General features: G+C 35.1%; 9 protein-coding genes across 9 annotated transcripts; 5 read left to right on the forward strand and 4 right to left on the reverse strand.

Moving 5' to 3' along the window:
• Nucleotides 1–21: 21 nt before the first annotated feature.
• FDP41_004132 (uncharacterized protein) lies at nt 22–4,293 on the forward strand (the record flags this gene model as incomplete). The annotated part of the gene is made up of 7 exons (XM_044707514.1): nt 22–389; nt 443–1,534; nt 1,781–1,860; nt 1,935–2,830; nt 2,977–3,227; nt 3,475–3,787; nt 3,904–4,293. The coding sequence occupies 7 exons, from the start codon at nt 22–24 to the stop codon at nt 4,291–4,293; spliced, it is 3,390 nt and encodes a 1,129-aa protein (XP_044561550.1).
• A 179-nt stretch (nt 4,294–4,472) lies between these two features.
• On the forward strand, nt 4,473–10,553 carry FDP41_004133 (uncharacterized protein; the record flags this gene model as incomplete). Its single annotated transcript, XM_044707515.1, has 1 exon — nt 4,473–10,553. One exon carries the CDS (start codon nt 4,473–4,475, stop codon nt 10,551–10,553), a length of 6,081 nt encoding a protein of 2,026 aa, XP_044561551.1.
• Nucleotides 10,554–10,604: 51 nt separating this feature from the next.
• FDP41_004134 (uncharacterized protein) lies at nt 10,605–11,495 on the reverse strand (the record flags this gene model as incomplete). The annotated part of the gene is made up of 2 exons (XM_044707516.1): nt 10,605–10,804; nt 10,925–11,495. 2 exons carry the CDS (start codon nt 11,493–11,495, stop codon nt 10,605–10,607), a joined length of 771 nt encoding a protein of 256 aa, XP_044561552.1.
• A 342-nt stretch (nt 11,496–11,837) lies between these two features.
• FDP41_004135 (uncharacterized protein) lies at nt 11,838–13,903 on the forward strand (the record flags this gene model as incomplete). Its single annotated transcript, XM_044707517.1, has 2 exons — nt 11,838–11,981; nt 12,332–13,903. The coding sequence occupies 2 exons, from the start codon at nt 11,838–11,840 to the stop codon at nt 13,901–13,903; spliced, it is 1,716 nt and encodes a 571-aa protein (XP_044561553.1).
• A 1,069-nt stretch (nt 13,904–14,972) lies between these two features.
• Nucleotides 14,973–15,518, reverse strand: FDP41_004136 (uncharacterized protein; the record flags this gene model as incomplete). Its single annotated transcript, XM_044707518.1, has 1 exon — nt 14,973–15,518. One exon carries the CDS (start codon nt 15,516–15,518, stop codon nt 14,973–14,975), a length of 546 nt encoding a protein of 181 aa, XP_044561554.1.
• A 487-nt stretch (nt 15,519–16,005) lies between these two features.
• Nucleotides 16,006–16,389, reverse strand: FDP41_004137 (uncharacterized protein; the record flags this gene model as incomplete). The annotated part of the gene is made up of 1 exon (XM_044707519.1): nt 16,006–16,389. The coding sequence occupies one exon, from the start codon at nt 16,387–16,389 to the stop codon at nt 16,006–16,008; it is 384 nt and encodes a 127-aa protein (XP_044561555.1).
• A 338-nt stretch (nt 16,390–16,727) lies between these two features.
• FDP41_004138 (uncharacterized protein) lies at nt 16,728–17,588 on the reverse strand (the record flags this gene model as incomplete). Its single annotated transcript, XM_044707520.1, has 1 exon — nt 16,728–17,588. The coding sequence occupies one exon, from the start codon at nt 17,586–17,588 to the stop codon at nt 16,728–16,730; it is 861 nt and encodes a 286-aa protein (XP_044561556.1).
• Nucleotides 17,589–17,680: 92 nt separating this feature from the next.
• Nucleotides 17,681–20,542, forward strand: FDP41_004139 (uncharacterized protein; the record flags this gene model as incomplete). Its single annotated transcript, XM_044707521.1, has 3 exons — nt 17,681–19,678; nt 19,788–19,894; nt 19,942–20,542. 3 exons carry the CDS (start codon nt 17,681–17,683, stop codon nt 20,540–20,542), a joined length of 2,706 nt encoding a protein of 901 aa, XP_044561557.1.
• A 1,598-nt stretch (nt 20,543–22,140) lies between these two features.
• On the forward strand, nt 22,141–26,430 carry FDP41_004140 (uncharacterized protein; the record flags this gene model as incomplete). Its single annotated transcript, XM_044707523.1, has 2 exons — nt 22,141–22,843; nt 22,988–26,430. The coding sequence occupies 2 exons, from the start codon at nt 22,141–22,143 to the stop codon at nt 26,428–26,430; spliced, it is 4,146 nt and encodes a 1,381-aa protein (XP_044561558.1).
• Between the last annotated feature and the right edge of the window lie 67 nt (nt 26,431–26,497).

Genomic DNA, 26,497 nt, shown 5'->3' on the forward strand with positions numbered 1-26,497 from the left:
AACAACAAGAACTTAAAAAAAATGAATTCCAAGCAACAACTCGTTTCCAAAATCGTGATTGGTGAAAATTCTTCTTCTTTGGATCACCCAAATGCAAGAACACCCACAACAACAACAGCAATAGATTACACACAACAACCACCGACATTGAATGATCGTGAATATATATTAAACAATGAGGTTTCGTCCTCTCCATTCACCACCAGTAGAAGCAGTAGGAGTAGTAGCAGTATCATCGCTTCCGATTCGGTTGATTCATTCAATTTTAATAATAATCAAATGTTGAATTCCTCTCTCTCCCAAGACCCACTTGAAGACTTGAGTAAGAATGAAGAAAAAAATTATGTATTTGAAATTAATGATTATTCCAAGTTGACAGCATGGGAAAAGTAGGTTCCGATGATGATGATGATCGATCTATATATTTTCAAAATTTTTAAAGATTTGTGGATCAAATTGAAAGCTGTATTGTGACATGGTGCACTAATACAGCACCAACAGCAGCAGCAACTCGAGATTCTTCTCATCCTCGTCGTAGTCAACAACAATTTTCTGATTTTTCACATCATTCTCAATTACTGATCTATGGAGGAGCTAAATATAGACTAACTTATTTCAAAAACACAACTAGTAGTAGTAATAATAGGACATTTAATACTACTAGTAGTAGTAATAGTAATTTCAACAACAACAACAATACTAGTAACTATAACAGTAGTAGTAACAACAGCAATAGTAGTAGTAACAATAACAATACCAGTCCTTCGACTCATCATTCTCAAACATCCTCCTCCTCCTCCTCTATTCATTCTTCAACCACTTGTTGTCATTTCGATACCAATTTTTTATTAGAGAATGACAATGATTTTCAACATCGATCACATCACTTGACACGTTGGTTTGGAGTTCAAGAATTTCTCATTCTTTCACAATATATTGAAAAACGAAATGAACAACATTCACATCACCATCAACAACAACATGGTAAATCTCTTTCAAAACAACTCATTACCACATTATTGAGTGCCATTTCAATTGCTCTTTCAAATACTCACTTTTCAATACCATATTTTGTATTATGTGATGGAGTTCATGATTATATTGGAAGATTTAATTCCTCTCTTGTGAATCAAATCACAAGATTTAAAAGTGAATCTTTGAGAAAACAATTAGAACAAAACAAATATCTTTCTTCTCGATATACAAAATTAAGTGGAATTATTGAACTCTTTTGTTTTAACATTGGAAAACATGTTAAAATTTGTAATGAAATTCAAATCAAGGCAAGATATAACTACGTTCTAGAATCCTACAATTCACAACAATGGAATTGGATGAAAAATAATTTCTCATTGAAAGAATCTCGAATGGGAGCAAGTGATATTCCTCCTTTGGGATGTAAATATGATCCTATTCATTCCATAACGATGGCATGTTTATTTCCAAATGTTCTTCAACATTTACAACAACAAATCGATGAGTTAAATCTCACACAATCTTTTTCATGGGAAGTGAGAATGAATGTTGAAAAAAGGTAAGAAGGTTTTATAAAGATCAGAGGATAGGATCCTTAGATACATCATGTATATATGATGAATGGATGATTCAATAATGATGATGATATATGATGAATGGATGATTCAATAATGATGATTGAACACTCACTCACAATATCACAATCGATTTATCACAATCGATTGAAACATACTCACACACTGAATGTTCTATCCAATGCCATCCTATCCCTATCGAATTCCTATCGAATTCCATTCCTATACAGACCAGAACTCGAACACACCGATGGTTTACATCGACTCTTGTTTGATATTTATTTACCTTTTAAAAAAACTAGTTTTAAGGGTAAGTATGATTCATCCAATGCCAATCTTTAAAAGGTGATTATTCATTGTAACTTGTGATCATCATCATGTCAGAGAACACAATGAATGACCTGACGACAACCTTCTATCAACCTTCTTCTTCTCCTCTTCAACAACAACAACAACAACACAACAACCACACCACTTACGACTACATTCATGAAGCCATTTTTGATATTTTTGATGTCCATCATGATGATGATACTTCTTCTTCACAATTCATGAAACGATCTCAACAACACTACATTTCCACCAATGAAATAACCTCTTATATTCCCAAATCATGTTCTCCTTCGAGTCTACTACGAAGGTTGTGTGATCACTTACCTAAAATGAAGAATATGTCCGACATTGGTATTCTCTGGAAGAATTTCATTCGAATTTTATTTAAATTTTGGGAAGAAACAAATATTCAAGATCTTTCAGTATTGGCACAAATTGCTCCAGATCAATCTTTTATTCCATTCACAAAGGATAATGTGAGTTGGACTCCAAGTTGTTTATTAGAACAAAAAATTGACATGTTGAATGTGTGTTGTAAACGAGAATGTGAATTGGCAAGAAAAAAATGGAAAAGAAAAGAATTGAAAAGAAAAGAATGGAAAGATTCAGGATTGGATATTTCAGAGGATGAAGAAGAAGAGGATGATGATGAATTTTATGATGTACAAAGTGAGAATGATGATGATAGGAATAATACTTGTTCTTCTTCTCAAATAGATGAACAACAACAATCACAACAACCATTCACACAACATTCTCCTCACATCAAACAAGTACTCGAAATTTCGAATGGTCGAAAAATTAACATTCCCATTACTCAATACATTCCAACAAAAACTGAAGATGTGATTGAAGAAGAACAACATTTACTTTCGAATATGGAATCTTCACAACAACGTGCAAGATATCAATGTGAAGGTTTATTATCAGATATGCAAGCATTTAAGGTAGGTGTGTGTGAAATTTGAAATGTGTGAATATGTAACGATGAATATGCTTTATTCTTCTTTCAATCTCTCAATTTATGAATATTTGATCCCATTTTCAATGAATTTCTCTTTCTTTTAATTTCACAAACACCAAATGTGTTCAGTATGTCAATCCCAATGCTGAATTTTCAGATTTTCTACTTTGGTATTCTCCGAAGGATGTGGTCGATGCCAATAGCAATAGTCTCAGTTCTAGAATGAGTTCACAATCCAATGAAAATATTTGGAAACAATTTTGGGAGGAAGCACAACCCATTCCAGTCTCAAAACAAAAACCATTATTTGATCACAAATTACATGCAGAAAAAGTCATTCACTATTTAGATACCATAGAAATGACCCATGTGATGGATGAGTAAGTGTGATTGATAGTATTCTTTTTTCGAAATATATGCTAACAATCATCTCCAATGAATGGCATACGCTGCTAACAAATGAATGGCATACGCTGCTATTTTAACAACATTCCAAACAAATGAATGACATTCTGATTCCTAACGTTTTTATCCTTGACTTATTGTTGAAATTACTATACTACTCTCTATTGCAACAATTATCATTCGTTCTCTCAACATTATTTCTTTCACACACACCCATCACAGATTAATCATATGCTCTCTGGTAGCCACTTATTATTCATTGAGGGAGTGGTGGATGGATATTATTCATAACAATGAATCCATGATGCTACTACAAGAAACAAAAAAAGATCTCTCTATTCTTAGTGATGATTTCTCAGAATCAAGAACACCTGTCATTACAAAAATTGAAGAACGATTTGCATTCATAAGAGAACTATTGAAAAAACTTTCAAAAGAAACCATTCTTCAACAAACAGATTTACTCGAAGTGCTCACAGAAAAATTACAAGATTTAGAGAAATCCATCTCGTTAGTGATCTCTGTCTTATCAAAGGTATGTATTGAATATGATTATTGTTGGGGTTTTGTTGTTTTCGAAACAGAGAACGATATTCATATAATGACCAACACAACCACCACCTTGATGGCGATCATTTGCTCTCTGAATAGTTCCATAACAATAAGAGATGGCTATCAAGTCCTTTCATCCATTTCCTTCCATATATGGAACAATTGATCTTTAATGAAAGCTTTTGTTTGACCTCTCATGAGAATCCCACCAGCAATCACCACATACTCTGTCAAATATGTGCTGGCGGTGAGGAAGAGGAAGAGAATGAAAACACAGATACTACTACTACTATGGTTGAAGAAAAGAAATCTGGTCAACATTCGAGTCGAGTGATCCATGCCACAGAACATGCCAGAGAATTCATTTTGAGATGTCAAGCTCTACGACCATATCTAAACTCGGATGCCACCCCTCAACTCTTGTATGCTCTTGTTTCGAGAGATGAAATTCGTGTTTCTATTGCTTTAACGGAAAAGGTACCTTGGTAGCGTCTATCTGTCCATGGACGTCTCGTCGACAGTACCAGACGGAGAGCAGTCTGTGAACGATTGTGAAGATTCATATTTTCTGCTGTTCTCAACATGTGTGTGTGTACGAAGAGGATCGCCATTATTTTTTCATCAACAAAAAATATCTGCCCACCTCAAAGCCTTACTCGATTCGAAAAATGGCAGAGAAAGAGTTGGATCCAAGACTCTTGGAAATTATGAAAGAAACCGGTACCAAATTGTCGGGAGATGATTTGAGTGCTCTTAAAACCGTTAGCGTAAAGGAGTTAATTAAATTGTGGGAAGCTCTAGCAGTTGATCAACAGGAGCCGACAGCAAAAGGAGGCACTAAATCTGCACCAAAACGTACAAAGAAAGAAATATTTGAGGAATGGACTAAAGGAGTGGTTGAACAGTACAAAAAGCAAGCTGAGAAGAGACTCACGGCGTCCTCATCTCAAGGATCTCACGCACCGAAACCAAAACTCATGAGTGATCACGAATATAACAAGTCGATCAAGGAAGCAAGAAATAATTTGAAAAAAAGAATTGAACTATATGAGAAACTGGTCTCAGCAAAAGAGGCTAACGATCAACAAGCTCTTAAAGAGTTTTCATCTCGCCATAGAACAGAATTGAAGAATGATCTTAAATCCCGAAATACCTCGTACTATGAAACTATTCTCAAGAAGAAATCAAACCAATCCTTAAAGCTTGTGAGACCCTCGGTTGTTCCTCAAATAGTTACCATTAACGAATCAAAGAAACAGCCATTAATTCTTGCGTCTAAACAGCTAGGAGCCAATGGAGAAGTTTTACTATTTCTAGAAATTGCTAGTGATGACTCAATCCGAGATGTTGTTATTGAGGCGATTCCAAATCAAGGCGTTGACGTATCCGTTCTTTCAGCTCCCCAAATCGAGAAAATTGGTCCAGAAGATTTGGAAGCTGCAGTGTTGAAGATTGACTCCAAAGATGCAATTACTGAAGGTGGAGGATGTCAAATGAGGCTTCAAGTACACTATACAGATGAAGAAACCGGGCAAAGAAAGACACAAACTCTTTCCCCTATTCAGTTAGGTGTGGTTGATACTATCGAAGCCGAGACAAAGGACACTACTGAATTTGAGAATTTGTGGTTCAAGACTGGGCAAAAAAATGAAACAAAAGAAACTCTTATTTTTGATTCTCCACTTCAAGATGCAATCGATTCATTTGTAGAAGGAGCAGGTATGATTCCAATATCTGAGGCACAACAAGAAATACCTGCAACAGCTACAAAACATACGATGCAATTTTTTGCAAAAAAGGATGACAAACCTATTTTAACTAAGGTAGTATTTACCTCAAAATCAAATGGAACGGAAGCGCTCGTTCAAACAAGAACAGAACTAGAGAATGTCAGATCTGAAGCCGTGAAGAATCTCAAGTCCTTTTGGGAAAACATGAAGCAAAATAAGGAAGAGATTGTAAAGGGAGTCGCAAGAAAAATTAAATTTGAAAAAGAGAAAGAGGAACATATCAAAGCTCAAGAAATACTGAGGAAGGCAAGAGAAGAAGAAGAAGCAAAGCGTAGACAGGAGGAAGAGGAGATGGAACGACTGCTCAAGGAACAGGAAGAAGAAGCCAAGCGTAGACAGGAGGAAGAGGAAGAAATGGAAAGAATACTAAAAGAAGAGGAAGAAAAACGGGCGAGGGAGGAAGAAAAACGCAGACTTGAAGAAGAAGAGAGACTAAAACGAGAAGAGGAAGAGAGAATTAGAAAAGAACAAGAGCAAATCAGACTGGCTGAGGAAGAACGGATTCGACAGGAAGAAATGCTAAGAATTATCGAAGAAGAGCGTCTCAAAAAAGAGAAAGAAGAGCAAGAAAGAATTCAAAGAGAAGAGCAAATTAGACTTGAACAAGAACAAAAGCAACGTGAAGAGGAAGAAAAGAGACGTAAGGAAGAGGAAGAAATGGAAAGAATACTAAAAGAAGAGGAAGAAAGACGGGCGAGGGAGGAAGAAAAACGCAGACTTGAAGAAGAAGAGAGGATAAAACGAGAAGAGGAGGAGAGAATTAGAAAAGAACAAGAACGATTGGAATTGGAAAGAAAAGAAGCTGAGGAGAAAAGGAAAAGAGAACAGGAGGAGATGGAAATGCAAATACGATTGAAGCAACAGAGGGTTGAAGAACACAGAGCAGCAAGAATCCAATCTCTCGAAACCAACATGCAGAACTTTTGGAACAAATTTGGTAAACCTCTAAAGACAAAGGAATTTACAGGAGCAAGCCCCTTCATAGTTAAGGTTCATACTCTTCCTTCTCACCAAGTTATTGAGGTTCAAATCTCTCCTCCACAAGACACCAACACGTGCTACAGAAATGTCAAAATTGACATCGATCCAATCATCAAGGGTCTCCACAAGGAGGCATACCAAGTTATGATTGATGAACTCTATCCCTACAACAACACAAGCTCGGTTGCTGTTGCCTTAAAGAGAGATGAAGAATTCCCTGTTGGAGAACTGGGAGAACTAAAGATACTGTTCGATTCTGCAACGTTTGACCCATCCAACGATGAGATAATTGGAGAACCTCAGCCATATGAGGTTTCGATGGATAATATTGAATTCAAAATTGGAGACCTTAACCTTACAGAAACAGAACCAAGTTTTGAAGATTTCAAAACTCTATGGGACAGTGGTATCTTCAGTGAACATGGAACAGATAATATCATTTCAGGCGAGCACCAAAATCCAGTTGATTTAGTGAAATCATTTTGCATTTCGCATGATCTTGCACCAGTAATACATGTAAAGGAAGGTGTCGATGAAGGTACATGTTTCTTTGGCTCCTCCTACGAATTCCCATCAGGTGATGCAGCACTTGTCCTTGGAAAAGCTAACAAGTTCGAAAACGGTGTTGTTAAACTCAAGGTTCAAGTCAAATCATCAGAGAAGCAAATAACAGAAAAGTTCTTAAAATCTTTTTGTTCGAGCTATAAGGAACAAATCAAACCAGTTCAAATGTTTGAAGACAAAACAAGCAATGAATTACAAGAAAAATTGGGAGTACCAGTCGCCATTCAAAAATGTGTCTTGATTTCCAAACCATCAAATCCACTAATCAAAGTTGAAGTGTCTAAGCGCGTTTATCCTGACAAAGTGCTCCTAGAATATCGTGTAACGAACAATTCTTATTCACCTATTGAAAATGTTGATATTTCGATGGGTGGAATTGGTTTCGAATCTGGAGGTGGTGAGGGTGATATTATTGAACCAGGTGAAGAGGCTGTTTTGTACAAGATTGTATCTCCTGAATTTGAGGAAGGATGTACATCTCCTTGTTTAACCTACTCTGTATCTGGCCATCCTGAAAAGCATGAGCTGTTTAATGTTATGTTGGGTCTGAAGGATGAAATAATACCAGTATATCCAACTGCAGATTTCTTTGATGTGGAGTGGCAACAAAGTGCTACTTTCGAAACAGTACCCCACGTTGCTGAGTTAATGTCCACAGAACTTAACCAACTGAGTGAATGTGTGAATGATGCGTTTGGAGCAACTAAAGCTCTCAACCAGCATGAAGTTGAGGAATCATCTTCAGATACTTTGAATTACATGTTCAATTTACCATCAGGAGAAGACTTGCTTATTCAAGTTCTTTTGGAACCAACCCCAACATCTATCAAATATTCTCTCAGGTATAAGGGTGATAGCCCAAAAACAAAAGCATATGTCCAATCATTGATTTCTTTTTTGCGTTATGAGGTTCAAAAAAGAAATGCTATTATTGAAGAGCAACAATTACCAGAGATTCCAGAAGAAGATGTCCAACCTCCTCCAATTGAAGATTCTGTTCCTGAATTACCTGCTGATGAAGATTCTGCCCTTAAAGAAGACAATCCTCCTGAACTTCCAATAGAAGACGAAAAAACTGCAACACTTGCAATAGACGAAGAGCCTGAAATTCCAGATGAGGAAGAACCAGAATTACCTACAGAAGAAGATCAGCCTCCGGAAATTCCATACGAAGAACCTCCGGAAATTCCCTCTGAGTTTGAAGAGGAGCCTCCTGAAATTCCACAGACCACAGAAGAGGAAGAGCCTGAGCTTCCACCAGAAGATGAAGAGCCTGAATTACCACAAGAGGAGGACAATGTACAAAATATTTCTGAACCTCCTGTTGTTGAGGATGAAGAAGAGCCTCCAATACAGCAAGAAGACGAACCAGAACTTCCACCAACAGAAGAAGAGCCTGAAATTGTACCAGAGACAGCCGAAAAACAACAAACACCACTTGTTGATCAACAAGCCAAGCCTGTAGAGCAAAAACCTTCTGTTGTTGACGATGAAACTCCTCCAAAAAAGCCAGAATTATCAGAAGAAGATACATTTGCAGAGGAAGAAAAAGTGCTCAAACAAAATCAAGTGGATGTTTCAAAACTTAGTAATACAACTTGGTTGAAACCACGATTTGTTGTTCACCAAAATGGAAGTCCAAACGATAAGAAGATTTGGGAAATTGACTTCTTTGCATCCACATTCAAACTATTCGATAAGAAGGGAGGAAAACTTAAAAGTACCTATCAAGCTAAAGATTTATATTCCCTTGAAAGACATTTTACTGACTCTAGAAGATCTGTTTTGAGATTCTTTGGAGACAAGTCACATCACGATCTCGTATTTGAATCAAACTATCATAGAGAACGATTTTTTGAATGTGCTTCCTGTATGAGAAAGAATTTATTTGTTTGGTGCCCCTTCGTTTGTGGTCCTGGACAAGTCAAAGTCATTTCTGACCTCAAAGGTTCATTCAACTGTATTGAGAATGGTCAAGTCAAGCAATATCATGGTGAATGCAAAGTCAACGCATATGCAAAAGCCTTTGAACCAATCCAAGTATTCTGTATGACTTGGAATATGGGCGGAAAGAAAGCTCCTAAAGACCCACAAGAACTCCAAGACATTCTAGTTCCTGGAAAATACGATCTATATGCGATTGCAACTCAAGAATCTGGATTTCCTAAAGATGTGAACAAATTTAAAGCCTACGTTGAAAATTGTCTTGGAGACAAGTACATTGTTTTGACTTGTATTACAATGTGGGAAATTCAATTGGTTGTTCTTACAAAGAAGTCTCACTTTTTAAAGATTTCAAACATTCAAGGCGTTCAAAAAGCAACAGGATTTGTTAAAGTTGCTGGAAATAAGGGTGGTGTTGGAATTTCGTTATGCTTCAACGATACCGCAATGCTTTTTATTTCATCTCATTTGGCTGCTAATCATGGCGAGGGAACAGACGACAAGGAATATCTGAATCTTAGAAATCAAAATGCTCAAGAGATTATTGACGCCATGTCCATTGGCAACCCAACAATGGACATTAGTGGACAGTTTGATTACATTTTCTTTATGGGTGATACAAATTATAGAGTTGAATTGCCTTATGATGATGCTGTTGGTTTGGCAAGAAACAAAAAGTATGATCAACTCGTTGCAAAGGATCAACTAAAGGCACAACAAAAACTTGGAAAGGTGTTTTATGGCTTTAAAGAAAATCCAATTTCATTCCCACCATCTTACAAGTACAAACCTGGAACACTTGAATTCGATAATAAGAAGAAGCGAACACCATCCTACACGGACAGAATACTTTACAAGACATTCCCTGCTTGCAAGATTCTGAGTGAAAAGTACACTGTAAAGTTCCCAGAATGCAAACACCCATCGGATCATCTTCCAGTCCAATGTGTTTTCACTGTTCCCACCCACAGACCATTCGTGTCTGTATTTACTTCTGAAGCTCAATATTCTTGCCAAATTATCTTTGAAGAAATTGTTTGTAAATTGGCTGTCAGAGAGGAAATTATCAATCCTACTCTAACGTTTTATGCCTCTTGGCTAGATTCAAATGAAAAGGGAGAATATCCAATGACTTCCAAGATTGCGAATACAAAGACACCACTATGGACAAAGGAACAAATACCAGTACTTGTTCCAGCAACCTCCAATGTAGAATATTTGCGCTTGAAACACCTATCGCTAACCCTTAGAACTGGTAAGCCAGAAATTAGCCGTGGAATTGAAAATCTTATTGGAACTGTCATTTTACCACTTCAAAATGCTGTAGCCAAGAGCCCTGATAAAAATCCATTCAAGGCTCCTATCCATGCGCAAGGTGGATTGGCTGCTGGTATCATGGAAGGATGCTATAGGATTGTGTATAAAAAGGAGGACATGGGCAAGAAACTCATGACTGCAGACTTGGAATAAACTTGTACAACAGAATTTCACGTGCATACGATGAAGGAATTTATTAAGGCTTTAAATGTTTTTCCAATTAGGATCAAACTTGGTTTCGCTGACAGTGTTGTGAAGATTGATGGCTCTGGCATACTCACGGGCACCTTCTTCATCATTTGGATATTGATCATAGGTGCGAACCTTTCCATAAATTTTCAGATCGTTGATAATCTTGGCGTGAGAGTGCCAGCGAGGATATTGGAACACTTTGTGGTGTTTGACTGTTGTAATATTATGTGGTAATATTTGTATAATAATATTACATGTACAATATTTTGTTGCGTGTAGTACAAACAGGTATAATATTACATTGATCTTACACAAATTCTTTAAAAACTTACATGGTGGTAATACCATATGCAAATGCAAATGTTTCACACTCACAGGATAATTGTAACCAGCAATGACATTTTCTTCAATATTAAAATTCTCTCCAAATCTTGACAAGTCTCTCTTTTTAAATTCCTCAACACCTGCTTTAAATAATGCTTCCAACATTGGAATATGTTCTTGTGTTAAACAAGTCACGTCATCATAAACATCAATTGGAATAATATCAATGTGATCATTGTGAACAGACACTCCAAATTTATCATTAAATAAACACAATGAATCATCTCTAAATAAGATTGGAGTATCCTTATTCTTTCCAGTAATAATATCTAAAAATACATTGTCAGGCAATTGTGAAACATCTTGAGGTGTCAATGGAAATGAGCAACCAGTACAGAAATCTACATTGACAGAATTTGGTTTTGTACAGGCAGGACAAATTTTACCATATTGATGTTTTGAAGAAAATTCAGTGATGGTTCCACGTTGTGATCTCTCTCGTTCAATGACTTGTAAATCTTCGGAAGAAAAGTCTTTCCAATGGGACTTGTTGAATCTGAAAGTAGGTTGACTGGACATGAGATGGATTGTCTTGTTGATGGTGGTGGAATAGTGCTGCTGCTGCTGCTGGTAGTGAATACAATGATGTTGTCCGTGACGAGAGTGATTCTTGCGAAAGGAGAGATGAATTTTTTTTATCATGTTGGATGCACTCTCAGAGACTCTGTGTTTGTTTGGAATTGTAATCAAGTTCATTCTAGTTCTTTTCATTCATATATATGGATTGAAAATATAGGGAGTGATGTCTCGAACCATCATGATGGAGGTGATGAAAAGAATTTTGGAGTCCCAGTCTCGGAATGATCATTGTCTCTCATGTCCTTTTCAACCAACAAAACCTCGAGGTTTTGAATTGAAAAAATGAGTCAACAACACAACAACAAAATAAATTCTCCTGCTCTCAGTTCTGGAGTGGATCATCATCATCATGATGATGCATCTCCCTATTGTGTGGGTGATATCATTTGGTTAAAAATACCGGGATGTCCATATTGGCCCTCTAAGGTAGGTTTATATGGAATGATGATTACAATAATCAATTGAATTCAATGGACTGGACTCTTCTCACCAATGAATTCTGAATCCCACCATTAAATATTTAATCATTAACTATGATTGACATCATCAATGATGTGGTCGGGTCATCATCATCAATTCTCTACATGATTCACTTGTATAACATTCTCAACAAACAACACCATCATTATTCAACACCATATATTCTCAACCACATTCTTTACATAACACACATATTCTCAATCACATTCTTTACATTTTATATTCTCAACATCTTGACTCTCTTTACATTTTATATGCTCAACATCTTGACTCTCACAACAATGATCATTTCAAAGATTCTCAATTCCAATGATAAATCCATTCCATCTTCTGTCTTACAAGCAAGAGAATCTACAAGTCAAGTACTTGTGGAATTTATCAATGCTGCGAGTGGTGAAGAATATTATTGGGTGGATTTATCTAAAGAGAGTAATCATAAATTATTCTCAGAAGAACCATACATGTTAGATTCCAATCCAAGTGCATTAAAAGAACCATTATTAAAGAAGGCAATTAAAATAGCTAAGGAAAAGTGTGGAATTTCACCATTGGTGACAACCACCTCTCAGAAAAAGAAAAAAACTACTTCTAAAAAAAGAAAGAGTGAGGAAGAAGAAGAAACTTCAACAACACATAATGATGATGAGGAAGAAGAAGAGTTCGATACAACTAGTAAAGAAGCATCACCTCAAAAAAAGAAGACAAAAAAGATCGACACTTCTCAACCTTCTTCTGATAAAGTAGTATTAACAGATGATGAACTTGCAAATATTCAAATGGAATTAGATAAGGCAATTTCAAATCAAGATTTAAAATCAATCAAGGAATTTATCAAATTTATTCATGACAAGTGTACAGACATTACAGTAGAACAATTGAAAAAAGTTAAAATTGGTAAATCAGTGGCAAGTCTTAGAAAGAGTGAAGATCAACAAGTGGCAAGTATGGCTAAAGAATTGGTGAAACAATGGACCAATAAGGTGACAAGTGCTGACTCTAATGTTACCACCACCACCACCACCACCACCACTACGACTACGACTAGTACTCCTACGACTACTACCACTACTCCAACTACCAAATCTGACCCACCTTCATCCAAGAGTAAGAAACAAAGCAATAGTACTACCTCATCTTCATCCACTCCTCCAACTAGCACCACTCCTCCAAAAAAGAGCGCCAATTCAACTCCCACTATTAAATCTCCCACCAAATCGACGACCGCCACTGCCCCGCAAAAACTACCCGTCAAACCGCTTACCAAATCCAGTAGTGTCAGTAGTAATTTATCATCCAATTCTTCTTCTAAATCACCACCGACGACTCCTTTACCTCAAATGAATTTGAGTGCAATTCCTCAAGTTTCAAATGATGAATCAAGAAATAGATGGAGAACAAAGATTGCACAAGGTCTTTCTCTTGTTAAAGATGCAACTGAGAATAAGGTGATTGAATTGTGTGTTGAAATTGAAAATGTAGTGTTCAATTACTTTAAATCAAATCCTCATATTCATAACAACACATATGATGATCAATGTAGAACATTGGGAAGAAATTTATGTGATTCTAAGAATGAAGATTTTAGATCCAATGTTTATCATGGTGTTATTGCTATTGATGCACTTCCAACAATGAAAGTACAAGAAATGGCATCTAAGGAGAAACAGAAAGAACGTCAAATTTTGCAAGAAAGAAAACAACATCAAGATATGGTTGCTAAACCAGCAGAAGTGGAATCGAGCATGTTTAGATGTGGTAAATGCAAACAAACAAAATGTACCTATTTTGAAATGCAAACAAGATCAGCGGATGAACCCATGACTGCTTTTATTACTTGTCTTAATTGTGGAAATAAGTGGAAACAGTGAGTGGAGTCTTTATAAAAGGAGATGTTTTTTTTGAAACAAAGACTTGTGTATTTTTTCAGTACAAATGTTATCATACGTTCATTTCAACAAGGAGTGTCAACAGCTAATTGTCCTGTGTGTTTAATTAAAATTAGAATTTACCTCACTCGACAAAAGTAAAGTCGTAAGTGTTTGAACTTCCACTCGACACTTCTTATCATGGGGTAATACTTGATGAGTGAAAAATAGGTGTGGAAGTGAATCCTCAGTACTGACATGATCATTCAAGAATTCTTGATGATGAAATGCTCTCACTCGAAACATGAATTCCCTCGAATCTTTTGGGGCAATATCTTTTGATTTGAGAGTGTGATCAATGATGCAATTTGAGAAAATTTTGAATCATTGGTTCTTACTTTAGGTCTTAATATAATTTCTCTCTATAAAATTCATTCAATTCCTTACAAATTTGTAAATATTTTCTTCGAGTATTTTGAAAGGATTTGTTAAATATTGGATTCAATTGCATGATGAGATTTGTTAAATCATGATCATTCCTTATTGTATCCTGTGTACTCAATACAACACATTCCAATACATGTGAATTTGTTGAAAGGAGTGGTGGTATTCGTGCAATGTTTCAACGTGTATCTGCTGTCACTATCACAACAACAACACATATCTAAATGATATTCTCTTTCCATCACTTTCCATCCATATAATTCTCTCATTTGATCATAATAATGGTAGAATATGATGACATTTGGAGAAGGGATTGGTCCACAATTGGATGACATGTCATCGTTTTCTCTTCTTTCATTGCTGTTACTTTTGTTACTGTTGTTACTGTTGTTACTCATATGATTCATATTAAGCCTTGTATTTTCACTCTTACTCATATGATTCATATTAAGCCTTGTATTTTCACACATCTTCTTTGATAATCTTCACTACATGTATTTACATTCACACATCCAATATAGATAATATCATGAGTATATTGATTCCATTTGAACATGAATGTCAAGTGATCATGATGATTTGGTAATTTCATTAAGAGTCGATTAAAATCATTCCAAAATGCACTTCTTCATGAATGTGGTGTTGATGGTAGTTTGGGTGTTGAAGATTCTACAGTCATAGTCGTAGTAGTTGGTGCATATGGATTCAAAGAAGAAGAAGAAGGTGTGTTGGTGTTGGTCGAACCATTGTTGTTGAAATACAAAGGATAATATTCCCATTGTTGTCTCTCTACGGTTGGACATGAAATGAACCATTGATCATGATGACATGTTGGATTAATTATATTAGGATTATGATGAATATCATTATTATTATTACTATTACTATTATTATTACTATGACTGTTCATCATTCTGTGTTGAAAGGATGGTAACTTGAATAAAGTCACCTGTACTCCCAATGGATGTTTGAAACAAATATAATAGGTGAGTGGTGATGGTGATGGTGATGAATGAGTATTGCTAGTAGTGGTAGTCGTTACAACAATACTATTACTACTACTACTTTGAAACAATGTATTCAATAGAATCGAATGATCACAAGAGCATATTCTTTTCAATTTCTCTAAAATCAAGCAGGAATGGTTTTGAAAGAGAATGAACGATAAATTCATTCCTTGTTGGAGGTGATGATGGGTTTGGGTTTGATGATGACGGATGAGTGGTAGTAGTGTTGGTGGTGGTTCGAGTGTTGGTGGTGGTGGGAGTGGTGGTGCATCGAGTCGTGGTAGTATGGTATGGGGTGGTAGTATGGGGGTGGTCATAGCACTACTTTCCTTTTTTCCAATAATCCTTCCATGACATTTTAATAATTCACTATTTCTGTAGAGAAGAGATGGAAATTCACTTCTCAAGAATTGAGCATCAATGGAACATTCATAGAAACAACAACAACAACAACAACAAGATGATGATGATGCTAGTAATGGTGTTAGTGATAATAGAGTTGATGATGTTGAATCTAATAATACTATTGAATCTACATTTACTCCTACTACTTGGATGGGAGTGACTGATAATCCAAATATCTTGGATAAAACAAATATATCTTTGAAGAGATGATGAGATTTCTTGAATGATGATGATGATGAACTGATTGAACTAACTACCACCACTCTGACCACCACCAGTTGATGAATCCTCCTTGAGAGAGGATGCTGATACTACTACTGCTGTTACTGCTCCTCCTTCTTCTTCTTCCTCAATGATTGAGAACTTGTTCAAAAATTGAATCACAGGAAGTACTGATTCTCCATTCTCATCATTAAGTGGTGGTAGTATTGGTATTGGTGGTGTTGTTGCTGCTGGTAGTATTGGTGGTGGTGGTGATGATGATGATTCAACAATGGATTGATCATTTCTCTTCCTATTCAATAATAACAATTCTTCAGACATTTCTTGAATGAAATCATTACATTCCTTTTCAAATGTTTTTTCAAATTGATCATACATGATTTGAAAGGTTTGTTCATATTCTTTCCACATGTGGAATAGTTTTGAGAAGATTGAAATACCATTTCATAGAAATCTGAATTAGTTTCAGAAAAGTCATCAACATGTCCATCGTGAATGAGTTGATAGGCAAATCTTAAGAGTCGATATCCATGACAAATTTTCTTTTTCACTTTTTTTAGAGTATTGGAATTTAGAGAATCTCGAGAAGAAGAAGGAGTAGAATCTAGAGGGTGTTGGTCAGAGTGTTGGTGGTGACGACACGTTCTTCTTCTTCTTTGAAGAATTTTGTAAATTCCAAAATCGAAAAATTTAATTCATTGAAAAATTTAATTCATGAATGAATGCATTTTTCATTCTTGTTGGTAATTTCATAAAATAAGTGGACCAATGTTGTCTCCAATCTCGTTCATGATGGAATCTTCATAAATGACAAATTGATCACCATGATTAGAAATAAATTGTAAAAGTATGGGTTGATGATAATTGAGAAAGGAAAGAAAATAATTGGTATTGAGGAGAGAGAGTTCAATGTTGAAATGGAGGAAATGAGAAGATGATTCAAGGATGGTTGTTTGTTCTTCTTCTTCTTGTTGTAATTGATCATTTAAAGAATGAGAGGATGAAATGAAACGATAACAATGGTTTTGCTGTTCATTTTCTTCTTTGACACACACATCCAAAGATAATTTAAATTGTAAATTTGAAGTGAGACCACTTTCATCAAAATTCTCTGAATATAAATCATCGCAAACAAGAATAATATCTAAATCAGAATGTGTTAAATTATATTCAATCATGTGATTGGTATTTGGAGAGAATAATTTCAACACTACCATATTAGGTGATTCTTGTGGTGGTGATGATGATGATTGTAATGATGATGATCTTTCATTGGTTGCAGTCACACTCACAGTTGGAATCGTAGTAGTAGTGATGGTGGTGGTGGCAGGAGTGGTGACGATGGTTTCAGTTTCAGTACTATTACTACTACTACTTGAAGAATTTAATACTTTTGCAAAATACACTTGAGATCCAAACAAATAGAGAGCTCTCAATTTGGATCCTAACACAAACGGATCTGTTGAATTTTTAATATATAATTTACATGATGATGATGAATTGGATTGACACTCTTTTAAATATTGTTCGACTTGGGAAACAATGATTGGAGTGAAATCTTGGAGAGTGGTGATGACAGGAGGAAATTGTTGTTGTTGCTGGTTGGACATGATTTTTTTAAAGTGGAGCTTTAAATTTGCAGTCCAACTCCTCTCGAAAAGGCAAAAAACAATTCCTTCACGAGAGCTCCACTCACCCTACGATGGTGCCCTCTTCTTCTTCTTCTTCTTTGCTCGAAAGCAACGCTCACACCTCAAAGGCTTACACAGAGTCAAGTCTGCCTCACCGATCTTCCTCTCCGACCTTTACAAAGACGACGAACAGCACAAGAATAGCCTTTCCATCATCACCCCAGCAACAACAACCATTCACCTTATCTCCCTCCCTCCATCATCATCATCAACTACAACCACAACAACTACAGCTCGTTTCACCCTCTCATCATCATACTCGTACGAATCAAGAAAGCTTCAACAACAACCTCTTCATACATCCCTCTACAATGTCCTTTTCTACCACTACTACAACGTCAAACCACATCACTCAATCCCCGAAAAGAAGAACACAAGTGGGTGCTTCTGTCACCGCCTCCATGATGATCGAATCGTCCTCTTTGAATGATCATCCTCAAAAACAACCAACAACAACACTCTCTGCACCTTCTTCAACCCGAAATTCATTAAATTCTCCTCCTCGAACCTCCCCCCTTCTTATGTTCAACAATTACAACCAAATGAAACCATCCATCCCAAATTCCAATCTGACTTCAATGGTTCAACAACAACAACAACAACAACAACCTTATCAACCAAACACCATGGTGTATCATCATCAACAACAACCACTTGTTTCTCATCCTCAAATTTCAAATTCTCACTTTTATTCCACTCATCCCCCCACGAACTATGTACATCGTATTAAGACGACTTCCATTGATGCAAAAAACAAAATACCATGGGAGTTGCCAACCACCATTAATCGAGTCATTAGAATTCAAAGTGCACCCAGAGGTTATAATTATTTGAAGAAAAATTCAGAAGCAATACAGCTTACACCACCACTCACCTCATCCCAACAACCAACTCATTCCATCAGTAGCAGCAACAGCTCTTCCAAAGTTTCTTCTTCTGGTCAGGTCAGGAAGTGTGTCTCAGCCATTTCCAAACAACAACAGAGTTCGAGCTCTGTAGTCCTTGCAGACGACGATGATGACATTCTCCATGACGACGATGAAGACGAATTTGATGATACGATAACTAGTAATAGTAGCAATGATCAAGTACAATTTGATGAAAATGATATTCTAGAAAGGAATGACTCATTAATCATTGAAGAGTCTTCTAAAATTGTCGAATCGAATCACAAAAAATTGAAAAATCGAACACACATCAATGAATTATCAAAGAATGATGGAAATGATATTTCACTCAACAAAATTGATAATCATGGAAATGATATTTCACTCAACAAAATTGATGAAATGATTATGGATGAAACAGAAAAGAAAGAAAATTTTAGTGCTAAAAAACAACCATCCAAAATACGAGACAATAACAAACCAACCTCATCTCATGGTTGGACGGACAATAAGGATGAACACAAAGATTTGAAAAAAAGGACCAACCAGACACCACAACGTCGTCTTTTGAACCATCCCATCTCACTCAACAATAGCACCACCACAACGACCACCATGGATCATCCTGATACTCCTCATACTCCTCCTCCTCACATGAAAACATCTCATATTGGTGAATCTTCTTCATGGTATTATGATGAAGGAGAAGGTGGTGGTGATGCTGATATTCATTCAAGTGTCAACAGTAGTAGGAGTAGAAGAAGTGTATTCTCAAATAAGAAGAAGAATCGTTCAAACGAAGAATCATCAATGATAAACGATGACATGGATGAATCATTATCATTCAGAACAACAACTAGTGAAGAGGAACATTTAAACACTTCAAAAAGATTGAATTCATCTTCAAAAACCACAAAAACCACAAATACTGCAAATACCACCACCACCACCTCTGCTACTCCAAAGATCACTGATATGAATAATTATACTCATTCTTCGACAAGGAATGGCAAATTAGATCGTTCGAATATAGACATTCATTCAAGTGACACGACTATAGCAGAGAATGAAATTGATAGGATACTTGAAAAGCCATTACTACATCCAGAACAAGAGTTAGAGGTATGTTGAATGATTATATTTCCAATATCATTTATAAACTATTCATTAACAACATTGAATTCTTTTAAATACCCATGAACTATTATTCATTAACAACATTCAAAAATAGCATGTAATGGATTCTCTCTCTTCTAGTGATTGGGAAAGTCAATTATCTGGAGTGATGATTGTTATTCGATTATCAAAATTTAATTCAGAATTATTGGATGGTAAAATGTAAGTATCATATGATAGGACCATCATAAATCTCTCACCATTCTTAGAAGAGAAATTATTCCACATTTAACGAAATTAGCTTCCTCTCTCAGATCATCCATTTCTAAAACAAGTCTCAAATGTTTTGAAGAATTATTTATCAACAATCCAAAATCAATGGACTTGGAATGTGATTCCATTATTCCAATTTTATTGAAAAAAACAACAGATACAAACAAGTTCATTAGTTCCAATGCAACAGATGCTTTAATTCAAATGATTTTAAATACACAATACATTGAAAAGTGTATGAATAGTGTCATGAATCAAATACCTGGTACGAAACATGCAACAATACGTGGTGCCATTGCTCGATTGATTTATGAAGGTATTAATTATCGATTGAAACATTCCTTGTACAGTAATAGTAATGTTACTTCAGGTACCTCATCCAACAAACGATTCATTTCAAAATTATTGCAAAGCATTGGAGAGTTATCGAGGGAAGGAAATTCTGAATGCAGAAATTGGGTGAAACAATCGATACTTTCTCTATATCATTTCTACAATGGAAACATGAGTGACTTTAAAAAGATGATTCAAAAACACCAAGAAAAATACTACACGGAATTTGTTAAGATTTTAGAAAAGAATGAACAGTCAAAGTAAATATAGTTCATCTAATAATAATGATCATTTACCATTCATTCCAATCACGATATTTTCTTTTTCATAAATAATATATTACCATTAGAACAGCATTATTCAAATTTTCATCGGTTTTCATTTTGTAATTGAAAATGATAATATTGTTAAAATGTTAACACTTTTAATTCATTACAAGCTATATAACAATACATCAGAGTACACCAATTCTTCAGGTGAATTAAATATTTTACTCTCTTTTGTAAAACTAATATCTGTCATTTAAAGTAAATATATAAATAATAATAGTTGAAGTTTTACACATATTTATTAAAGGTTTGTATTAACAAAATCAAAATAAATAATATGTTTTGATTTCAATAGGAATGTATAATATAAACAGATGTTCAAGAGGATATGAATTCTTCGGGAAAAGTTGATAAATTATAACGAATTTATATTTTATTGACAATACAAGTTGAAAGTAATATAGCATAACAATAATCAGATAATATGAGTATAATAAATGATATCTTCGATTCAGAATATCTCTTATTGAGATTTCTTATCAATTAATATTAATATATGAAAATATATTGTAGTTCCCAAGATATATTACATTATTTAATGAATCATGATAAAATGGATAAGAAAATTATTTCTCAATAAAACTACAGTCATCTTTTGATTAGGTTTCTCTTTATCGAGTCGTTTGAAGTAAAATCATCGGCCTTCGGCAATAAACTATCGATAATCTTAGTAATTAAGAAAATTCGAGTGCTGAAATTGATCTGAAATCTTCTTGTTCACAAACACAGAGGTTTTAGATGCGAATTTGAATGATACAAAGATCTCTCAACGTCACTTTAAAGATCAACCTCAACAATAGTCTGAATACAACTACAGTAAGAAATGCATCAATTAGCAATCAACTTCTTGAGAATTCTAAAATAAATAAATCCCCTTACGATAGGGGGCAATCTGTGAACATTGATCCATGTTGAACTTAAAGGTGCAACTCATCACTCCCTGGATCTCCAAGAATGAAACCTCGATCGACCGATATCAACTCACTTGCTCGAATTGCTCTCGCCTTTTTCCCTCTCCTCAATTTTTCAAAGATTCTCCGAGTGAAATCTCTTTAGATGGATCCCTGTTGAACCCTTTCGCTAGTTATGAATTTTCATTGACAGCCATTAAGGATTTATTTGCATTTTGATTTGACTCCAACACCATTGATGAAGGAAGCAGAAGTTTGTTTGGAATCGAAAGAAGCTGTATTTATTTGTTCAAAACTGAAATACGTTTTGTACCTTACGAAGAGTCAACAAAACTAATGTGTCGTTGACATGTTCACGCGTTTAAATAACTTCAGATAATAATTGCCTTTGTTATCAGCCATTGAACATTTATCTAAAGCACAACGAAAACAGCTCTCTTAATAACAAAGCAACCATCATCGAAAACGGAAATTTTTATTCGAGATAAAAAATATTTGACAACTGAGTGATGGTGGTCATCATTAGCAATTGAACATTTATCGTCAATTACCAGAATCGACAGAACGTTACTCAACCACCACCATCATCATCATTGTAACAATCTTCTTGTTCATCATCATCATGGCTTCACAACTCCTCTCCGATATTGGTTCCTCTCTCAAACAACCACACTCCTTTCTAAAAGATTTAAAAAGTACTGTCATTTCTCATACACCCTTTGTTGGTGGTCATTCAATGAACAACATGTCATCATCAACTACCAACAATGACTCGTCAGATTCAACCATCACTTACAACAATGACATTCTCACACTCTCTCGTGTCAATCAAATTGATCACAAACTCAAATCCGATGATGATGTACCCACTGTAGAAGAAATGAAAGAATTATTAGAACCATTTTGTGATTTTGATTTTAGTGACATGCATTATGTAAATACCATTCTTGATAAAACAAAATATGATAAAAGAATTGAAAAACGATTATTGAGATTTGATAAGAGTATACAAAAAGTATTTAAAGGATTTGATTTAAATTCAACCAATTCACAAAATTTAAGACAAGAAATGATTGATAGTTTTGAAATGAATGATGATTTGGATGATGATTTGGATGGAATGAATGAAAGTGGTGCACTTTCTTTGGATTATTCCACCACAATGAATACTACTACTACTATGAGTACTACTACTATGAGTACTACTACTATCACTTCCATCAACAAGTTATTAAATCCTGCTTTGGCTGGTAAGAAACTTGTGAAGGGAGCCATGGATGCTGGAAAGAGATTTGCAAAGGAGGTGACTGAAGCAGGACAAGAAGGTAAGTGAATTTATAATAATACTAGTACAGTAATGTTTTACAAATTCTCAACTTGCATTCTCATCCACACTCCACTCTCATCCACACTCCACCTCACTCCATGTTTCTCAACTCATCCACACTCCACTCTCAACACACACTCAGCTGAAGATTTAATCACTGGAAAGAAATTTCAACTCATGCAACAAGAAAAGAATAACAAGATTATCAAAAATGTTCAAGATCACAATGAAAAGGTTCTTTTAAAACTCTCCAATGTCGTCTCTCATAATCTCATTACAGATGTCTATCAACATTATGGATTCTTTATTCAAACATCAAAACACATTGAAAAGATGGATAAAGAATTAGTGGAATTGAGTAATTTATGGAATGAAATGAAATCCAATGTATCCAATGTGTTGTATACATTGAAGGAATGGAACCAAGCAAGTAGTAGTAGTAGTAGTAGTGGACAGAGTGGTATTGGTATTGGTCAGAGTCATGGTGGCAATAGTAAGAGTAGCAATAACAACAACAACAACAACAACAACAACACGACTAGTACTAGTCAGAGTGGTGGTACTTTTAAGAGTTCAGCAACAAGTGCAATTCTGAGTAGTAATAGTAGTAGTAATACCATCCATGAACAACAACAACAACAAGAAGAAAACTCTGAAGAATTGAGACAACTCGTTCTCAACAAGATCAAAGATTTAACCAATGATTTTTATAATGCACTGAAAATACGTCATTTTGAATCATGTATTGAAATTTATGATCATGGACGTAAAATTGTAGAACACTACTTGGTGGATCCAACTTTGAATTCTCCTCCTCAAAGAAGAAGAATGAACTGTAATAGTAGTAGTAACAACCATATTAATAGTAGTAGTAACAACCATATTAATAATAATAATAGAATAGAATCACAACAACAACAACAACAACAACAACAACCAATGAAACATCCATCCTCTACCACCACCTTAGCTCCATCCTCCTCACAACAACAAGTTTCAATACCCACCACCACCACCACCATCTCCTCAGATATTGAAATTATTGAAAAATTCAATCATGTCTCTGAATTATTTGTTGAAACTTTATTAATTGAATTGAGAAATTCAAGAAATACTTCTTACAGTGAATTACTTGTGAAATATATTAGTATTATGAATTACAAAGAAGATGCCATTACAGTCTATTTAGATACACAAAGTACAGTGATTGATGAAGTATTATCACATTTATTCATTGGTGATCCATTAGCATTGTGTGAAGAATTGAGTGTGAGATTTTTCAATGCCATCTCTACGGTGTGTGAGAATTACATGACCATCTTTGGAAGTGGATTGAAACGATCGGATATCCAACTAACACGAGGTCAAAACAAACAACAACCTTCACAACAACAACAACACCCTCATCATCATGATGGATCATCACCAAGGATGGGAGGTGACTCGGATGAGTCTTCAATGATCAGCACGAATACCACTAGTAGTAGTAGTAGTCGAAAAAAGATCACCACCACCACCACCACCACTGTTCATACTCATGTTTCCTCCTCCTCCTCAACAACAACAACAACAATCTCAACAACAACACCACAAGGATCTCATAACAGTGGTTTCATCAATTGGGTTCTGACACAAACCATTGAAAAATTTTGTATGAAATTCAAGAAGAGTATTGGTTCCGTATTGAAACATGATTTAGGTAAAATGACAAATGCATTGAAAATTGTATTCCATTATTCAAGAAAGATGAATATTCAAGGTTTATCGGTACAACACTTGTTGAGTGAATTCTTTAGACATGATTTGGAAGTTGCTATTCAGAGATATGTGGATGTGAATATTGAGAATTTATTTGATTTATTGAGTCGAGAAAGTTGGAAAGGATTTGAATTTGCAGTTGGTGTTCAATGTCCAAATTTGAGTCTTTTATTGAACTCCTCTAATGTCATGATGATGACTTATACGAGTAGAAGTGGTGGTGTTAGTGGTGTTAGTGGTGGTATCAATAGTGGAATCAATAGTGGAATCAATAGTGGAATCAATAGTGGAATGAAAAGTCAAAGTACTGGAAGCAGTACCAGTACCATGAACAACAACATTCTATTGAATTCCAATTCCAATTCTAACAACAATATCTCTCTCAATAGTAGTATTCATACGAATACCATCTTTCTCACTGAGAGTGGAAAATATCTCTACCTTTTTTGCAATGAATATATTGAACATTTAAAATCAGTGGCAAATCTTTCCATCTATCAGACAGCAGTAAGAAGTGTTAAAGAAATGTTTGAAGAGTACATTTTAGAAATATTTAGACTTGCCAATTCACATCTCAATGACTCTCAATTCTGTAGTATGATTTGTAATTTAAATCAAGTGAGATATCATTTATTACCTAAATTTGTAGACAAGATGAAATTATTATTTGGAATTGAAATGGTACAATTTAGTTTATTTATGAAAACAACACAAGATTTAAATCAAAGGATTATTGAACGATTTTGTGAGAATCGTGTGGGAATGATTTTGGATCAAATGAAGTTACATTCTCCAAATATGTATCCATCACCATCTTTGGTACTAGATAAGAGAGATAACAACACTACTAGTAATAGTGGTAGTAATAGTGGTAGTAGTAGTAGCTCTAGTAACACTCGTGTCAACAACAGCAACAACACTCTAGTCATTGGAATGCTAAGTAGCACCGAAGAATCCAAATTACAAGTCTCTCCTCAATTTATCAAATTTGTGAGTTATGTCAAAAAGCTACAGACACTTGTCTCACAATATCCTCAATTGGTGATGACCATCAATGATGATGCTTCTTCTTCTCTAAATTCATCATCACCACCACAACCACGTCGTAGAAACAAATTCAATGATGATAATGAGGATGATGATGAGGAGGTTACTCGTGAAAAGGACAACTCTCTCGATCATCCTACTTCTTACATTTCTCAACAATTATTTAAATTATTTTTCAAATACATGGGTGAAATTCCTTACTTTTGGAAATTATTGACACCCTTACAGAAAAAGAAGGAAACTACAGAATCATCATCATCCCAATGGAATCACATTGAAGAGTCAAGAACAACAACCTCTTCTTCATACTCCTCTGAAATTACCACCACCATCAAGAAACAAACGACAAGTGCTACTCAACTTGTCTCACAACAGAATTCTCTCAATATACTTCAACTCAATGCCATTATTTTAGATTTGGAATTTGTAAAAACTATTTGTGAACCTATCATGACCACAGAGATGAGAACCATGTATCATCATTTGAAAGAGAAGATTGTCACTCAATTCTGTACTCTCAATGATTTAAATTCTAGTTCTGATGTATTGAAAGGAGATGCTTTCTTTGCATTTATTATTAAGAAATTAATGCAAGAGAATGAAACTGTGAAATCGGTTGTAAAATATTTTCAATCATCCTCTGCAGAAAGTTTGATGAGTGATGATCCACAACAAAAATCCTCAAATCTGAACAACAACAACAACAACAAGGGAAGTAGACCTCTCAAAAGTGGAATGGAATATGCACAAAGAAACCTCAAAACAGGAATGAACAAGTAAATTATCTTGAAATCATTGATTGCTCATTCACACACTGGTATGTTGTGGAAATGATCAACACAAATAT

The sequence above is a fragment of the Naegleria fowleri genome (assembly GCF_008403515.1).
Source record: "Naegleria fowleri strain ATCC 30894 chromosome Unknown tig36, whole genome shotgun sequence".
NCBI classification, from domain to species: domain Eukaryota; phylum Heterolobosea; class Eutetramitea; order Acrasida; family Naegleriidae; genus Naegleria; species Naegleria fowleri.